The sequence below is a fragment of the Taeniopygia guttata genome, chromosome 4, assembly GCF_048771995.1.
Source record: "Taeniopygia guttata chromosome 4, bTaeGut7.mat, whole genome shotgun sequence".
NCBI lineage: Eukaryota > Metazoa > Chordata > Aves > Passeriformes > Estrildidae > Taeniopygia > Taeniopygia guttata.
The window spans coordinates 2,857,118-2,874,251 of NC_133028.1; the positions used below are offsets into that span (position 1 = coordinate 2,857,118).

General features: G+C 44.3%; 1 protein-coding gene across 4 annotated transcripts in view; it reads right to left on the minus strand.

Annotated features, from left to right (window-relative positions):
• Window positions 1-17,134, minus strand: part of PTPRA (protein tyrosine phosphatase receptor type A) — a 119,406-nt gene that overhangs the window by 51,573 nt on the left and 50,699 nt on the right. For all 4 annotated transcript variants that reach the window (XM_041715615.2, XM_041715614.2, XM_072927889.1 and 1 more), the window contains one exon: window positions 10,778-10,849. In XM_041715615.2, coding sequence (XP_041571549.2) covers window positions 10,778-10,789 — 12 coding nt within the window. In that variant the 5' untranslated portion in view covers window positions 10,790-10,849. The remainder of the gene's footprint in view (window positions 1-10,777; window positions 10,850-17,134) is intronic.

The following is a 17,134-nucleotide window of genomic DNA, read 5'->3' on the forward strand; positions in this document are numbered from 1 at the left end:
CATCCTGTAACACATCAGACTTTGTTTAGCCAACAACTTTCTCCTAATACCATCCCATCAGTCACCAGCCTTGATTGTGCCCAACTTCTGCTACACAAGACTTTGACTTACTCCTTTTGGGAAGCATCCAGCTTGATCCCACTATCAGAGGTGGGTTTTTTTTGTTTGTTTTTTTTTTTTCCCTGGTGTCCCAGTGGGTTATTTCATTAGGTTGTGCCCCTGGAGATCTTATTCCAGGCTGACTGTGCAGCTAGTGGGAAGAAAGACTTCTTGATGATGCATTTTTCTACCAAAATAGAAGCAGCATCTTTAAACACAAACAGATTTCAGCTTCCAGCACGGCAGTCCCGGGGCAGGAGACTGAATCAGTTTAACTACTGAAATCACACTGGGAAGAATTTGTGAAAAAAAAAAAAGGAAAAAGGGAAAAAAAAAAAAAAAAAAGTGTGGTTTTTGTATTACAGCAGCCACGTGCTCCAGATGGATTCAATGCCATGTAGGCTGGTGAGAAAAAAAATAACTTTGCTCCTCCCCCGAAACAGAAGCTGGGACAATTCACATCAAAATTGGATCAAGCACAAAGCAAAAGTCACCAAATGCTTCAAAAGCAGCGAATTGTACCAAATTCAGATGTTAAAACATCACTGGGAAAAAAAAAAAAAAATCCACAATGCCCTGTGGTATGAAACTCCGAAAATGTGTGTTAAAAATTGTGTAACAGAGAATTTTTCCATATTTTTGTTCCCAAGAATAAAGACTGGGATAAATCAACAGCTGAAAGGGCTGAAAGCCATCTTGCTGTGAGCCTTTGTTAATAAAAATCAGAGTATGGATGAAATCATTCAAGCTGAAAGGAAGTGCAAATGTTTTAAAAGGTATTTTCCTTTGAAAAGCAAAAATCTGCCTCACGGTGAAGAGAAGGAGAAAATCAGTTCACGACATTCCTTTTGTGACTGGGAAAATTTATTAAAATTATGATTGCTGCACAAGGAAATAAAGTCATTTCATTACAAGCAAGGCATGAAGAACTGAGGAAGAATTTTTTCTCCTGCTAAGGCTCAAACCCCAGGGCTGCCCCCATGAGATTACAAGGCAGGGATGCCCAGAGCACAGCACAGGGACCAAAGGTGAGGCTGAGGGGAGACCCTCTTGGAGTAGTTCTGTGTTAGGAATTTTGGACTTTTTTGGTCTTCACCTTCTGTTCATTGTTATCTTATTAAAACTTTAGCACACTGTCTGTACTAGACTTCGTGTCTATGAAAAACAGCACAAAAATGGCCAACAACTTTGTGTTGTAAGGTTTTTTTTAAGTCTAATCAAAACTAAACTACTTAATTAAGAAGTGATACTTAAATTATTTTTCTTTCTAACTAAATAATTGACTCCTAAGGACTCGCAATGTAGGTTTTTCTACTCAATTACAAGATACTACTTAAACCCAAGAAGAAAGAGGAAGAAGAAGAGAGAAGAAAGGAATTTGAGACAACACTTTAGATCTACCTTGAACCTATCTATAACATACTAAAAATCCTAAAACTTAAAATTTCTCACCCATGTGACATAGTACACTAGTATCAACAATCTATTTCACACTTTTGTGGTTTCTAGTTTACTTTGAGGCTTTGGAAGTTTTCTGTATGAATGAGGGTCAAAGTCAGAGTTTTCTTGGCAGCCAGGGGGATATTTCCCTCGCTCTGGGTTCCCACAGCTGAGCATCCTGTGTCCCATCACTGAACCAGCATTTCCAATTAAGCACCTCTTACAGATTCATCATGGACTTCAGCAAGCTGACAGCCCTTCCAAAAGCCCAGAAACAGCCTCTTTAAAAACAATGAAAACTCCTGAACACCTGCCTGAGGGATGAACAAACCCGTGTCTAGCAGATATTATCTTTTTTTTATTATTATTATTTAAGAGCAAATAAAATTGAAGCGGGGAGTAGATGCTTTAAAGTGCTTAATGCAGAGCTGGGTTGCCAGCCAACATCTCACTAAAACATCCTCCTAAATGGTACATTTCAGGATTCAAAGCACATAAAAATAAAGAAATAGATATTAAATAGGTTTTGATCAAGCCTCTGGCTGCTTTCGAAAAGAATTTTTAACAGATTGACCTCTGAAACAAAACAGCAGCTGGGAAGCACCTCCAGCAAAGCTGCTCAACTGGCTCAAAACCAGTGCCATACTGGGCTTCCCAGTTTGTTCTCATGCTGTGGACACCTGTGAGCATCCCTGGTGCAATATTCAGGGGTGGTTTCAGTGCTGCTCATGGCACCTGAGGAGAAGAAAATTCATTTCCTGTGACCTGTCATTTGAGCAAACAAATCTCCATCCTGCCCAAGGTGTGTCTGAGCTCCAGGACAGCCAAATTGAGCCTCTGGGAGGGGCTGGAGCTGCACCACAATGTGGGGGTTGAGGTCTTCTTGCCCCCCAGCACCTGCAGGGCACTGCAGGACCAGGTTCTTCTTTCCTCTGCAGATGTGGTGAGCTGGTAGCAGCGTGACCTGAGGCAGCTGCAGGCACTGATCCACTGCAGCTGGAGTTTCAGCATGGTTTTTCGACAGTAAATGATGTCTGTAAGGGACACCTGCTCTGGCAGCGTGCAAACAGAATTTTCATCCTCTCCGCTGAGTGTTTGTGGGAATCCAGAGCTTCCCTCTGGCTGCCCTGAGACCCTGGCAGGGGTCAGGAACCCCCCTGGACAGAGCCCCCAGAGACACTGTCTGTGATCTCTGTCCATGGACAAGAGTTTTCAATCTTACAGGATGAATTACCAGCTCTGAGTGTTTGATAAGAGTAATAATTAAGTGTGGCACGGGTGCAAAAGTAAAATTTTAGGATTCTAGATTAGGGGTTCAAAGGGGACAAGATGGAGGAAATTGGGTGTGCCTTGTCCTTTTTCTCCTTCTTCATGCCCTCCATGTTTCACTGTGGTGTTGGCATTTTTCTGTTGGTTCAGGCTGGGGACACACTGTCCAACGTAGGTGACAGATATTGGCACGTTATTGTAAATCCAGCACAGGTAGTTTGTGGTATTTAATGTTTGTACCATCCCACTGAGGGCAGAGCCCCACACGCTGCCCTGCAGGACAGAGCTGCGGCAGGGCAGCAGAACATGTTAGAGATAAACAGAATAAACAACCTTGAAACCAGCACAGACGAATTATGGCTTCTGCTTTGGCAGCGGGGCTGACAGACAGAGACTTTCTACAATCCTGGAATCATCAATACCACAGATTCTGACAAGTGTTCATCCCAAGACACACTGGGAAGAAGAAAATCCAGCCAACACCACCCTTCATGGGGATCCCCAGGTGTTTCAGCCATTCCTGGGGCTCCCTGCACCTTCCACTTTGGAGAAGCATTGAAGGGCAGAGCTCCAGCCCTTCCAAATAATTTCAATTTTGTTCAGATTTTACTCTTTCCTGATCTTGGTCACCACCTGTAATTCTGGGCTCATCTTTGGGATGATGGCAGGGAGACAATGAACATCCCGAACATCCCAGCATTTCCACACACCTGAGTCTTCTAACATGGATTAAAGCACCAACACAACGTGAATCCTCACCAGCTTCTCTCCTGAAAAACCCAACTCAGCTTCCACATTACTCCAACAGCTTTCTGCTGCTTAATCCCTTCAGCCATTTCCCCCTCCTGCAGAGCTCTCACCTCCCCACAAGTTTCCTCTGCAAGGAGGAACCTTAAATAACTAAACCCAAATGCGATGCAGCTGCAGAGAGACCTCCCTGCTCAGTCCTACCTGCACCTCACAAGCTCAGATGTCCCTTTAGATGCCATAACATCCACTCATTTTGGGGGAGAAACAGCAACATTCCAGCCTCAAAACTACCTCATCTCAAATACAAAATTTTTTGTGATATCATGGTCTTGTTCACATGGTCTTGGTGATTTTGCTAGCTGGTCTAGTGGAAGGTATCCTTACACATAGCATGGGGGTTGGATTAAATGTTTTTTTAAGACCTCTTTCAATCCAGAACATTTATTTTATGGTTCTGTGATTCTGTGACTTCTCCACCCCCTTGTACTAAAGGGGGCTCAGTATGGGCTGTAAGCAGCCCATACTAATATTTTTTGCTTGTTTGCTTTTTAGTGTTTGGGTGCTTTTTAATTAAGGACCAGGTCTAGTTGAATTTTGAACCTACAAATTTCCTCTAGAGAAACAGCAGCTTGATCTTGTGCTTCCTCAGAGCTCAGATGTCACTTTAGATGCCATAACATCCACTCATTTTGGGGGAGAAACAGCAACAGTCCATCTTCAAGACTAGTCTGTCTCAAATACAAAGTTTTTTGTGATATCATGGTCTTGTTCACATGATATTGTTGATTTTGCTAGCTGGTCTAGTGGATTTAGCTAAAACATGGCAGAGGGGTGGATTAAATAGTTTTAAACACCTCTTTCAACTCAGAACATTTTTGTGGTTCTGTGATTCTTATGACTTCTGCACCCCCTTGTACAAAACTGGAAGCAGCCCATACTAATATTTTTTGCTTGCTTGCTTTTTAGTTTTTTGGGTTTTTCTTAAATTAAGGATCAGGTCTAGTTGAATTTTGAACCTACAACAGCCTGACCTTGTGCTTCCTGAAAGCTCAGCCCAAGGTTAAGACCTGAAGTTGCCAAGAATCTGCTGAGTGAGGTGCAACCAAGCTGGGCACCTTCCATGGGGGGAAAAAGAGCCATGAAGAGGTAAAACACAGCTTTATTGTAGCATAAACTCCATCTATATTTGAAGTGTTTCACTTTAAAGAGCTTCTCCCCTCCCTCCAGCTCTGCAAAGAGGGAACTGCTCACCAAGGCACACAAACCACATCAAATGGAAGCAGAACCTGGCCAAGCAGCTCAGACACATCCCACAAATGTTCTCTGCAGTAGAAAAAACTGTGGATTACAGTATTTCCTTCCCCAAATATTGTACATTTCACCTGGTTCACCACCCACTTCCTGCACTACAACTTATTACACCTGGGTAAGAGAGGATGGAAAAAGGAAAAATGTCTTGCATACGAATGGGCAACTATAAAATGCATTAAAAATCGAGTTTGGGCATTAGATTTCCTCAGCAATGGTCAACCAAAATCTAGTTTCTCTCTAAAGCTGTCCTCCTCCTCCAGACCACCCTTCCAGGTTCCCCAGGCAATAATTTACCTCCTTCCCCAGCCAGCTCATCCCTTGGCTCCACAGGTACCAGCTGTGCCCTCTCTCACCCCGAGTGGTGTTGTATTTTGATGAAGCTCAGAGAAACTGGCGGAGTTTGTAAGAAAAATCTCACATTTTGTGTCAGAACGGGAGGATTTACGCATCAAAAGCTTGTCTGGCTTCTCCCCAGCTGCAGCTTTTACCTGCTGCCAGGTATCACTTCCCATGAAACGCACCCACCTTAGGCCACCACAGCTCAAGGATCACTGTGGAACCCTGGATGCTGAGAATTTTAGATTTTCTGAGTTCAAAAGCACAGACCCTCAAGAAAACACTATATTTGAACTGAAGCTGTAGGAAAAGCTTCCAAAATTGATGAATAACACCAAGATTATAAGTGTGTAGTTTGAATAGAAGTGTGTAATATCACATAGTAGAAACCTTAAAGTTGAAAGTTTTGAAATATAATAATTATATATAAAACTACAACAGAAGTTTTAAAGCAGTAACTAGTCCTTTTTCTTCAACTTCTTCTTCACAAATTTAAGCAATATGTTATAATTAAACAAAAAAGTCCACACTACAAGACATAGGTAATTAATTATTAACTTAAAAGTAAGAATAATTTAAGTGTCATTTCTTAATTAAAAAGTTTTTCCTTTAAAAAGTTTTTAAGGAAATTAAATAGTTTTTCCTTAAAAAGACAAATACAAAACCATTTTATAATGGTTTAATTGTTAGCAAATGGTTAGTAAATGGATTAATTGTTAGTAAAATACTATAGAACTCAAAAGTCGTAAGACTGTAATATAAATAAAAATTAATAAACATCTGATCCAAACACAAAATACCACCTCAAGATATTTAATATCAACCCTAACTTTAACAAAAAACAAAATAAAAACAAAACCCAAACAAACAAACAAAAAACCAACCAAAAAAAAATCAACAGATCACAGCCCTGGGAAGGGAAATACACAAAAAGATTAATTTTTGTAGCCTGCCTTATCTCCCTGTGGACATCCACACACAGAAATCCCCAACCCAGATACCTGCCTGCCCTCAGAATGACTCTGTGTGAAAAGGGAACAGGTCCCTGACCAAGCCCTGCTGGTTCTGCACCACCTCCATGTGTTTAATGCATCACAAATCCATCCAACCACCAACTGGAGCTGTGAGGGGTCCACGTCTCCCTTGCCAAATTCCTGTGTAATTTTTCATTCTTTCTTCTTAATCATTGCATAATCCAGGGAAGATTTGTGCAGCAATATTAAAGGAAAAGTCGCCGGTGCAAAGAGAGGAAAACACCGCGCCGGTGCCAGCCTGACAGGGGATTTCCATGCTCTGCTCTTGGAAAGGCCTGATAAGATGGATATATTTGTTTTAGCTTTCAGCAAGGAACCTCAAGGATTTGGATTACAAAATATTTAATAACATCACGAGAACTGAGTTCTGGGAAAGGAGATAGGAGAAGTTAATGGTGTTAGCAAGTGACCTGGCTAATCCCACTGCTGACCTGTGTCTGGCTGGGCAAACGTGCTCCTGAAACCTCCTTGTGGTCTTGGGCCAAGACACTGCAATTCCAATTGTACCATTCTTGGGTGCAATTCCAGAATTTCACAGATTTGGGTTTGTATCTGCTGGGACCAGATGTTCTCCTCTGGCCCCTCCACCTCCAGTGCTTGGTACTGTGAAAAAATGTCACCAAAGCAGCTGCACTTGTGTTTTACCAACAAACCCAAAGCACATCTGATTGAATTCCCTCTTATTTTCTGTTGGAAGGGATCTTAAAGACAGTTTAGTTCCACCATGGGATGAGACACTAAACCAGGTTGCTCCAAACCCCATCCAGCCTTGAGCACCTCCAGGGATGGCACAGCCCATCTACCCAAAATGAAGGATGTGTTTTACTGAAAATGTAAATCAACTCAACCCTCCCACTGGACCCAACAAAATCAAAGTAGGGATGTGTTTGGAGACACCAACATGAAAAAGATTTGCTCCTATAGGTGCAGGCCCACCAGTGTCAGCAGTAGCTGTGCTTAGCAGCAATTAATTAAATTAGCATGGCTTGATCTCACTGGAGACAAGTTGTTGAGGAAGCCCTCAAACTTAGCAAGCAAACACCACTAAAAACCTAAACTGCCTGCAGCTGCAACCCTCCTGAAAGCTGAACCTGTGGTTGTTACACCCTGGAAATGTATTTATGAGGCAACCACCCCTTTGGTGCAGTTTCCCATCTGTTCAGGCAACAGGTACATCAGTTACTTGGTATCGGTTTTTCAGGACTGAATTTCAATAAAAATCGCACGTCTCAGAAGGATGTGAGAGCAGTTGATGTCTGTGCACTGATAGTTATGCCTAATTAACATAAAAATGAGGTTTTCCTAATCACCTGCAAGAGGAAACCTGCTTGCAGAACAAGCTACTGGGAAAAAAAAATAAATTACTCCTCAGGGAGGCAATTGTCAGAATTAAGGTGGAGGGTGGATGTGTTTATTTATACCCAGCAGCTCCAGGTAGGGGCTGCAGGTTCTGACACGCTGCCTGGTGTGGTTTCTGCAAGGAGTTTTCTCCTTCCTGTCCCCATTCCACACTCAGCTTGAACCACCCAGTGCTGGAGGTGTGTGCTGGGAATGAGGGTTTGCACTCTGTGCAGCAGTCCCTGCAAATCCCAGGGTATTTTTTAGGATGCAGTAAGCCAGGTCAGCTCACCTCAGCAGTATCAAATTTCATGTCGAAGTTTGAAGCTTCACAGGAAAGAGGTGGGGAGAAGTGCCAGTGGGATTTAGGAGCACCATTCACTTATGATTTATGGTCTCTGGGCAAACTCTGTGTTTCCAGAACGTTCTCCAAGGACCAGCCTGCCCATCAACAAGTCCCAAAATACGACAGCAATCTTTAAAGGGTTCAGAAGCACTGCAGCTGGTGGTGGCTTTGACCAAAACTGCAAATCCGAGTGGGGGAAAAAAACCACTTAATGCCTTGGCCAATTAAAGCAGAATCCACCAGGATGAAGCAGTGCAGGGATGAGTCCTGAGCCTCATCTCATGAAGTTTGCTCACAACTGCACGTGCCTGGGGAGAAGATGAAGCTGTGGCACTTTTTTGAGGAGCAATCCTTGAGGGAGAGGCTGTGGGAGCGTGGAGGGTACCCCTGGAGGGGAGCACCAGCAGCACCCCGGTGATAAATGAACTTTCAAGTTGCTGAGAGAACAAACACTGGAGGAAGGAGCCAACCACAATTACTGACTTATCTCTCAGGAAAGACATTTCAGTTATTGTGGGTAGCACTGAAAACAACAGCTCGGTGATGGGTGCTGCTGGAACGGGTGGAGGAAACCACACGGGCTGAGCTCTTCTGCAAATCCACACCAGCGTGGCTCCCACCTCCCCAAAAACTGCTGGCAACACAGCTGGAGGAGGATATGGATGGTGCAGAGGTTGTGGATGGCTTTGGATGGGCTTTGTTGAAACAAGATCTGTGGTTTTAGCGCTCCCCCTCTCAAAAACAAAGTACTCAGCACTGCACTGGTGTCAAGGGAGCGTCCCCTCCACACCCTGATGGTTTCAGCCCTTCTGAGCAGCTCTGGAAGTGTTTTGCACACTCAAACACAGCTCCACACAATGCCATGTTGCACACTCAAACACAGCTCCACACAATGCCACATCTCCATCACGCCGAGCACCTCGCTCTGATTGCTTTAACACACACTGGTGCTTTTCCCAATTCAGGACCTCACAAATTTATGTCCCATTGCTCACATCTGCCCCTGATGCTCTGGAGGCAGAAGTCCCCCCAGTTTTCCCCATCAAAGTAAATTTTTCAGAAGATAAATACATGACACAAAGTATTGTAGATGAACATACCAACGTATTTGCCTTAACCTTTTCTACTCTCTACAAAAAGGAAGTAAGAGAATTACAAGCAAATTTTTTAAAATGCCATCAGATTTAGTCAAATTTAGTGAGGACACCGGATTTAGCATCAATGTAGAGTTCATAATTACACAAAAAAACTTGATTTTGTATGTCAAACCTGAAGTCATCCAAAATTCCAGTAATTCTTTCCTTGTTTTTTCTATTCCTGTAAGACACCATAATTTTAAATATTGGATAATTTGAGTCTGCAGCTTGAAGGTTTCTCTAAGACACCAGCTCTTTTTGGAAATAGACTGATGTCACTGTAGCTCATTTGCTTAATTAGTGATCTACAGAAAAATCTCTCTAGGAGCTGGGGGAAACTTTTCAAATGAAAACCTCCAAGTGCAGAATCAAGAGACCATTCCCAATGACTGTTTACTCCCATCTTGTACATAATTTTGGGCCACACTATATCAATCAGCAGCTGTGACTGATGCCATTACACTTCCTAAATAAAAAGTGAATTTTGCAAGGGGCCAAGCACAACTGCCCTGAGTTTTCCTAACAGGAGGATGTTGCTTTTACAAAACCATGCTGGGATGAGAAGCCAGCACACAGAATAAACACACACAGCCCTGGAGGAGTTTTCCCCTTATTTCAGCACTTTGTTTTTATCACTGCAGCCTTCCTTCCCCCAAGCACTTGGCTTTTGCTGACCAGCACACAAATCCTCCTCCAAAGAGGTGCTCGGGTACCGTGGAGCAAGGGGAGAGGGTTTGCACAGATGCACACGTTGCAAGGAACAATAATTCATGCAAATCCCTGCTCCAAGCAAATTCCACAGCAGCGCATCTTATCGTAAGCCAAACAAAAAGCAGGAATACGCTGGAGAATTTGCTCTTGTTGCAGCTTGAATTTCCCCCTCTCCTTCCAACAACTCTCTGCCGACACCAAAAACCAAGCAGCCATTAACTGAAGGCGTTAATCAGAAGTGAAAACCCAAATTGTGAGAGGAAGCAAAGCTCTGTTACAGTAGATATTTGGGAGTTTCTGTGGGGACTCCTAAAGGGGTGAAGACCCTCTTTGCTTCAGGAAGAGGCAGAGACCAGCAGGGATCATCTCACCCTCCTGATGATGCCTCCAAGCACAACCACCATGGTAGAAACAACCCAAGAAGGCAAGAATTCAGGTATAAAAGCAGCACAAAAACTGTTTTAAAATCCATTTAACTCTGCTCACATTTGTATTTTCTCCTCCAAGTTTGTACAACAGTTTACTGCTTTTAAATCAGGGATTTTCCTCTGTTTCATCCATCAAGAATTGAGCACTCTCTTGCCACATTTGGAGATAGACCAGCTTTCCACAGACGCTCAAGATGATGAAAAAAATATATCTTTAGTTTGAGCTTTCTTCTCTTTTTTTCTGAGATTGCAAGTTAGAACCTGAATTCCAACCCAACCACTGGGTTTCAGCAAAACAAAAAAATCCCTGTGCTGAGTGCTCTCAAATAAGAGTCATGTCCCTTCCAACTCCACACCAACAGAGACCTTATTATCCTTTGGGGGAAGGAAGTCAGATTTTTTCCACTTAGTTACGTTCCCAGGTAGTTCTTAAATAAGATTTCCCTTCCATCTGTGTTTAAAGGGACACTTTAGCACAAGTTACTGCTTGGTCATAGTGCCATGGTTGTGTACAGCACCATTTTATTTCAAGGACAGGACAAATGAGAAGATGCCAAAATTAAGAGGACCTCTTCCTACCTTAATTATCATCAGTCAATTGTCCACCTGCATGTCATTAGGAGCCCATAAAGGTTCTTCCAGTGCTGTCCCCTGGAAACAAACAAACAAAAAAAGCTTTTAAAACCAAAGAGTTCAAATACATCAATATCTTAGGGAAACAGCATTTTTACTGCTGCCAGCAAGGCAATTCCATTTCATTTTACCAGATGCAAAATGCAATTTTTTATTATTGCTCAAGCTACGGACACGCTTGAAAAAATGAAAATAACTTTTAAGTGCAGAAAGCAAAATTGGGAGTTTCCAGAGTTAAAAGTGCTTTTGGGAAGAGGTGGCAGGAGGGAATTACAAGGCAGGAGCAGCAGTAGTTACAGATGAAGGGACTCTGATATTCCCAGCTTGGCCTGATAGATGCACTACTTTTGGGTAAAAGCAAATAAAGTTTAGGAGCATCCAGAGCCAGAGGAAATAGATAATTTCTGTTGTAGTGAGGGCTCTCCTGAGGGGGTGTTTCCCCAGACAGAAGTAGTTTGGGCATTGGGAAAAGCAGTTCTATGTGTTCATTTACTCCCATCCCAAGACAAGGGGACAGAAAGCCACATGGAGGTCACCAGGATTTCTGGTGGCCACATACCCATGGGACAGCCACCAGCAACTCCCCCAAGCCCAAACCTCTCTGGATACAGACTTTGGCTGTAGGATCAAGTGTGATGCTATAAGGAACAGGCTGGAGACCTGCAGGTATGTTTGTGATGTTCTCACGCTTGCACAAACCACCTCCCTCCCCACCAGCTCTCGGGTTTGGGTTCCTGGCTCCATCAGCACTGCCACACCACAGGGGCTCACAGCTCACCTGCCACGTCCACACTGCTCCTGGCTCTTCCCCACTTTTACCTGACCAGCCAAGTTGTCTCCACTCCCTCCATCTCAGGTCCCCTTTCCCAGAATATTTTTTACCCACATCAGCTTTAAGGCAGCAGCAGAGCTCCTTGCAGGAGTCTGCAGAGCCAACCCCCAACTAATCCCATTTTCTGGGCTGCTGCTATAAAGTACAGAATTAGAGACCTGAGGCACTTGTAGATTTCGAGTTGAATACATTTAAACCAAATTAATTTTTTTTTTCCTGCTGACATCTTTCCTGCCCAGCCTTGGGCAGGATGCGACCCAGCCATCTGCTCCGTCGGTGCCAGGAGCTGTGGAGCTCAGACATAATCCCTGGGTGATCTCCTCATTGTTTTTCATCCTGCTCAAGTGTTGACTCGAGCATTTGTTCAATTAGACAAGCCTCAGCACTGCAATCAGATGGGCGCACGGGGCTGATTTTCTACCTCCACGGGAGAAGCAAAAATCTGATTTAGTCGAGTGTGATAGAACTGGGAGCTTCAAAGCAACGAGACCTGGAGATCACGTCTGCTCTCAAATCTGCCAGAATTGCTGCTTAACCCAAGCAGACCACCAGCAACTTCCATTGTAAGAGAAGCTGAGACAGAGCAGATTAAAAGACATTGATTGGATCTGCCCGGAAGGAGGAGAGCTGGGTTATTTTCCTGATCATTCTTTCTTAAAGGAACTGGAGAACAGCTGAGGCATCTGCTTTCTCTTGGCTCTGGCTCTAAATGAGCGACCCCAGATGTGCCAGACTCGTTGGTATTCCCACATACCACTTGCATTTCCTTCCTTATGATGCAGCATTTCCCAACACCTCCCAGGAGAGCTGCTGTCCCAGGGCAGAGGGGTCTGAGGGCTACAGGAATTCAGTCCAGCCTTCAGCCTATCCTCTCCTCTCCATGCAGAGGGGGTGAAGCTCTGCCATCCTTTGGTTAGCTCTGTGCATTTAAACAAAGCAGTAAATTTTATGGGACCGAGTCAGGAAGTTAGCGTAAGCAAATGTGATGTCAATATTTTCATGGCCAATTGACTCCTTCGTTCACAAGGCTGACAGATTCCAAACACAGCTTTGTGTGGTGCTAAGTGAAAGAGAATCACAGAGTTATGGAATGGTTTGGGTCAGAAGGGATCTCTGGAGATTATCAAGTCCAGTGTTGCTGCCATGGGCAGGGACACCTTCCACTAGCCCAGGTTGCTCCAAACCTGTCCAACCTGGCTTTGGACATTTCCAGGGATGGGAAGTCCACAATCTCTCTGGGTAACCTGTGCCAGGGCCTCATCACCCTCACAGCCAAGGATTTCTTCCTAATATCCCATCTAAATCTACTCTCCTACAGCTCAAGCTCATTGCCCCTCATCCCATCACTCCACGTTCTTGTCCAAAGTCCCTCTCCAGCTCTGTTTTGGCCTCTCTAGGTGCTGGGAAGTCTCCCCAAAGCCTTCTCTTCTCCAGCCCCCCCTGCTGCTACTGCCACCAACTGAGAATTCAAAGGGAATAAGCAATGAAGCCGAGTTTCCCCAAAACTTGGTGCTCACAGGTCCTGGCAGGACAAGGGCAGCACCTCCCGAAAGACGCTGGGAGATAACAAAAACCAGCAAAGGCAAAGGACACAAGAGAGCTCATAAATGTCAGTGACACGTGTGTGAACGGGGTGTAGAGCCAGCTGTGCCTTCAGATGGCTGTAAAGATGGATCAGAGGGGAATTTGGGATGTGTGACTTGCAGTGACTCACAGCCCTCGTTCCCTGTGTTCCCTGTGACAGGTACGGAGCACGGTGCGTGGGCACTGGGGTATGGCAGAGTAGAAACATCTCATGTTGTACACACTCACAGGAGTGTCTTACATCCACATCTGTTCCTAGAAATTACTCACTGGCCTCAGGTGTGGGAATCCAGGGCTTCCCTCTGGCTGCCCTGGCAGGTCTGGGACCCTGGCAGGGGTCAGGAACCCCCCTGGACAGAGCCCCCAGAGACACTGGCTGTGATCTCTGTCCATGGAAAAGAGTTTTCAATCTTACAGGATGAATTACAAGCTCTGAGTATTTGATAAGAGTAATAATTAAGTGTGGCACGGGTGCAAAAGTAAAATTTTAGATTTCTAGATTAGGGGTTCAGAGGGGACAAGATGGAGGAATTGGGTGTGTCTTGTCCTTTTCCTCCTTCTTCATGCCCTCCATGTTTCACTGTGGTGTTGGCATTTTTCTGTTGGTTCAGGCTGGGGACACACTGTTCAATGTAGGTGACAGATATTGGCACGTTATTGTAAATCCAGCACAGGTAGTTTGTGGTATTTAATGTTTGTAACATCCCACTGAGGGCAGAGCCCCACACGCTGCCCTGCAGGACAGAGCTGCGGCAGGGCAGCAGAACATGTTAGAGATAAACAGAATAAACAACCTTGAAACCAGCACAGACCAATTATGGCTTCTGCTTTGGCAGCGGGGCAGAAAGACAGAGACTTTCTACAATCTCGGAATCACCGATACCCACGGATTCCGACACTCAGGAACCAGTTTCTGTGCAGAGAAGAAGTGTGACTGGCAAGGAGCAAGTGTGGCACGGGGCTGAGAGTGTCCCACATTTGGCTCCTGCAGCCCCACACAATCCTTTCCACTCCTCTGCCTTTTCCTGACCCCACTGCACCATGATGGGCCAGCAGTGTAATCCTCTTGCCAGATAATCCTCCCAAAAAGCTGCATCTGGAGGATCTGGTGCCATTAGCTGAGTGTGGAAAGCCATCCCTGCAACCCACTGACCTCGGGAATACCATAATAACTAATAATTATTATTTGTATAATGTTTGTATGTATTTGGATGAAAGCAATTTAACCTGCTGTTACAGCACACCAATGGTAAGGAAGACTTGCTACATATAGGAAGGAACTTCCATCTTCTACCATGAAAATTCAATTTTCTAATCCTGGCAGCGCTGGGAAATCTAACACTGACCTGATCCAGGTATTTCTGACAATTCTGTTACACAAAGCTGCTTTAGAAAGAGACTCCAGTTATGAAAAAGACCATTGGACTCAGAGTCAAGTGTGTTCCAGGATGGTTAGAATAATGGAATATCCTGAGCTGGAAGGGACCCTCAGAATCATTGAGTCCACCTCCTAGCCCTGTGCAGAACACCCCAAGGATCCCATCCTGTGCCTGAGAGTGTTCTCCAAAAACTTCCCAAACTCGGGCAGGCTTGGTGCTGTGACCAGCTTGTCCTGGTTTTGGCTGGGAGAGAGTTAATTTTTGGGATAGAGTTAATTTTCTTCCCAGTAGCTGGTACAGTGCTTGGGATTTAGGATGGGAGTATTGGTTAGCTCTGTGCATTTAAACAAAGCAGTAAATTTTATGGGACTGAGTGAGGAAGTTGGCATAAGCAAATATTGCTGTCAATATTTTCATGGTCAATTTACTCCTTCATTCACAAGGCTGACAGATTCCAAGCACAGCTTTGGATGGTGCCAAGTGCAGGAAAATCACAGAATTTCACAGGTGATGGAGACCATGACAGATTAATAGGAACAAGATGATCTTTAAGATCCCTTCCAACCCAAACCAGTTTATGATTCTATGGAAAAAAAAAAATCACCTCTTTCTTTTATCAAAATGAGGAATACAAGGTTACAACCTGAGAAGGGTTTTTTGGAAGAACCCTGCTGAGAAAGTGCTCTGGGAATTCAGATGACGACAGCAGTTTTGTTATTTGGGAATATTAATGGTATAAAACGTTCACAAACAAAAACCTCAAGGTCAGGGGTTGGCAAAGGTGGCCCACAATTCCAGAGTCCTCCATCCCTCATTAAAATAATTAAAATAACAGGAAGGCAGGTATTATTTGTTGGCTAGACAGCCCCAAATCCTGCCGCCTGTTAATCCACCTGAAACCCAAGTGTATCAAGGCAAATTAAAGCTGCCTTTAATCCATGCAAATCTCAGCCCAGGAATCTTTTATTCTCTTACCTCCTGCCATGAGTTTAGCCCTGACCTGCACCCCATTCATGCTGCCAGAACAAAACAACACAAACTTCAATATTTTAGAAATAGAAAGAAGGATTTTTTTGGACCTTTCACATATTTTGGGATGGATGCAGCTTTGTGCTTCATTGGCTGGGTGAGACCAAACCCTGTTCCACCTGTGCTTGGTTTAATCATATGTATCGACACACATAAATTAGGGCAATTTGTGCATAAATTAGGCAGCATCATTATGCTAATTGGGCTGGTATGATTGTGCTGAGAGTGTTTGCAATCTGCCACAGTCCTCTGGGACAGCGCTGCGAGGGAGCTGCTGCTTCTGAAAAGGCTGGAGCTCCTCAGGGATCCTGCTGGGGCAGGCACAGCCCCACAGCAACCCAAAATAAGAGGAGAACGAGTGAGGAGAGCTGGTGTGATCCTCTGGAATGCTGGTTTCTGTTAAATATCACATCCTGAACTCCCCCTGATGCACGAAACAGGTGGAGTTATAGGTGGCTGTAGAGAGAAGCTGCTGAAAAAAACAACCCCCTGAGGTGTGTGTAAACCAAATAAAGAGCAAGAGACCCAAATCCCTTGCACTTTGCTGTATCAAATTTATGTGAAGAAACAAGTCATCCTCACAAAAATCAGAACCACTCCACTGTATCTCTTCCAATTCCACCTGAATTGCAACAGAGGTAGGAATGGTTGCTGGGATCGGGGAGGTATCACAAGAGTAACCTGATGATCCCTGCCCTAAAAGAAAAAGAAAACAACCAAACCCTAAATCTTCCCAATTGGATGAGCAAGGATACAAATAAACTGCAAAGTGACTACTTTTCCTTCTGGAATTGCAGAATATCCAGAGTTGGGAACCAAAAGGATCATTGAATTCAACTCCTGGCCCTGCACAGGACACCCCAAGAATCACAGGTTAAATCATTAAATCACCATACACAGGTAGGTCTACCTGGAGTAGGCAGCTATGAAGGGATTTTTATTAAGAGCTTCAGGGGCTGTTACCAAAACATGGATTTCTTTAGCTATCCCACAGGTATCCTGCAGCCTGCAGGGCTGTGGTTGGCGTCCCTGTCCAGAGAATGGCTCTGCTGCTGCTGCTGGTGATGCTCAGCTCCAGCTCCAGGGGCTGGTGTTGCACCACATCTCCCTCCTCTTGATGGATACCAGGGGATGCTCCCAAAGTCATCCAGTTTTCCTTCTAAAACTGGTCACTAATTTACCAATTATGCTGAAAAAATCTTCCCTGTGGGACTTGAGTTCTCTCTCTTCAGAGGGAATTCAAGCTTGGTTTATTCTCCAGGATCCAACCAGGAGTTTTTCCTCTGACAGCCGTGCTGGCACTTTGCCTGGCTAAAAAACATACAGCAGAAGAGCAGCAAGCATTAAGCTACTACTACTAGAAGTGTTAAAAAAAAATCAACTTTGAGCAAACCATCTGGTAACACTCACTGTGCCACAGGTGAGAGCAAACACAATACACTCTGTACAGCACCAAAAAATCATCACTGCTCAGAGAAT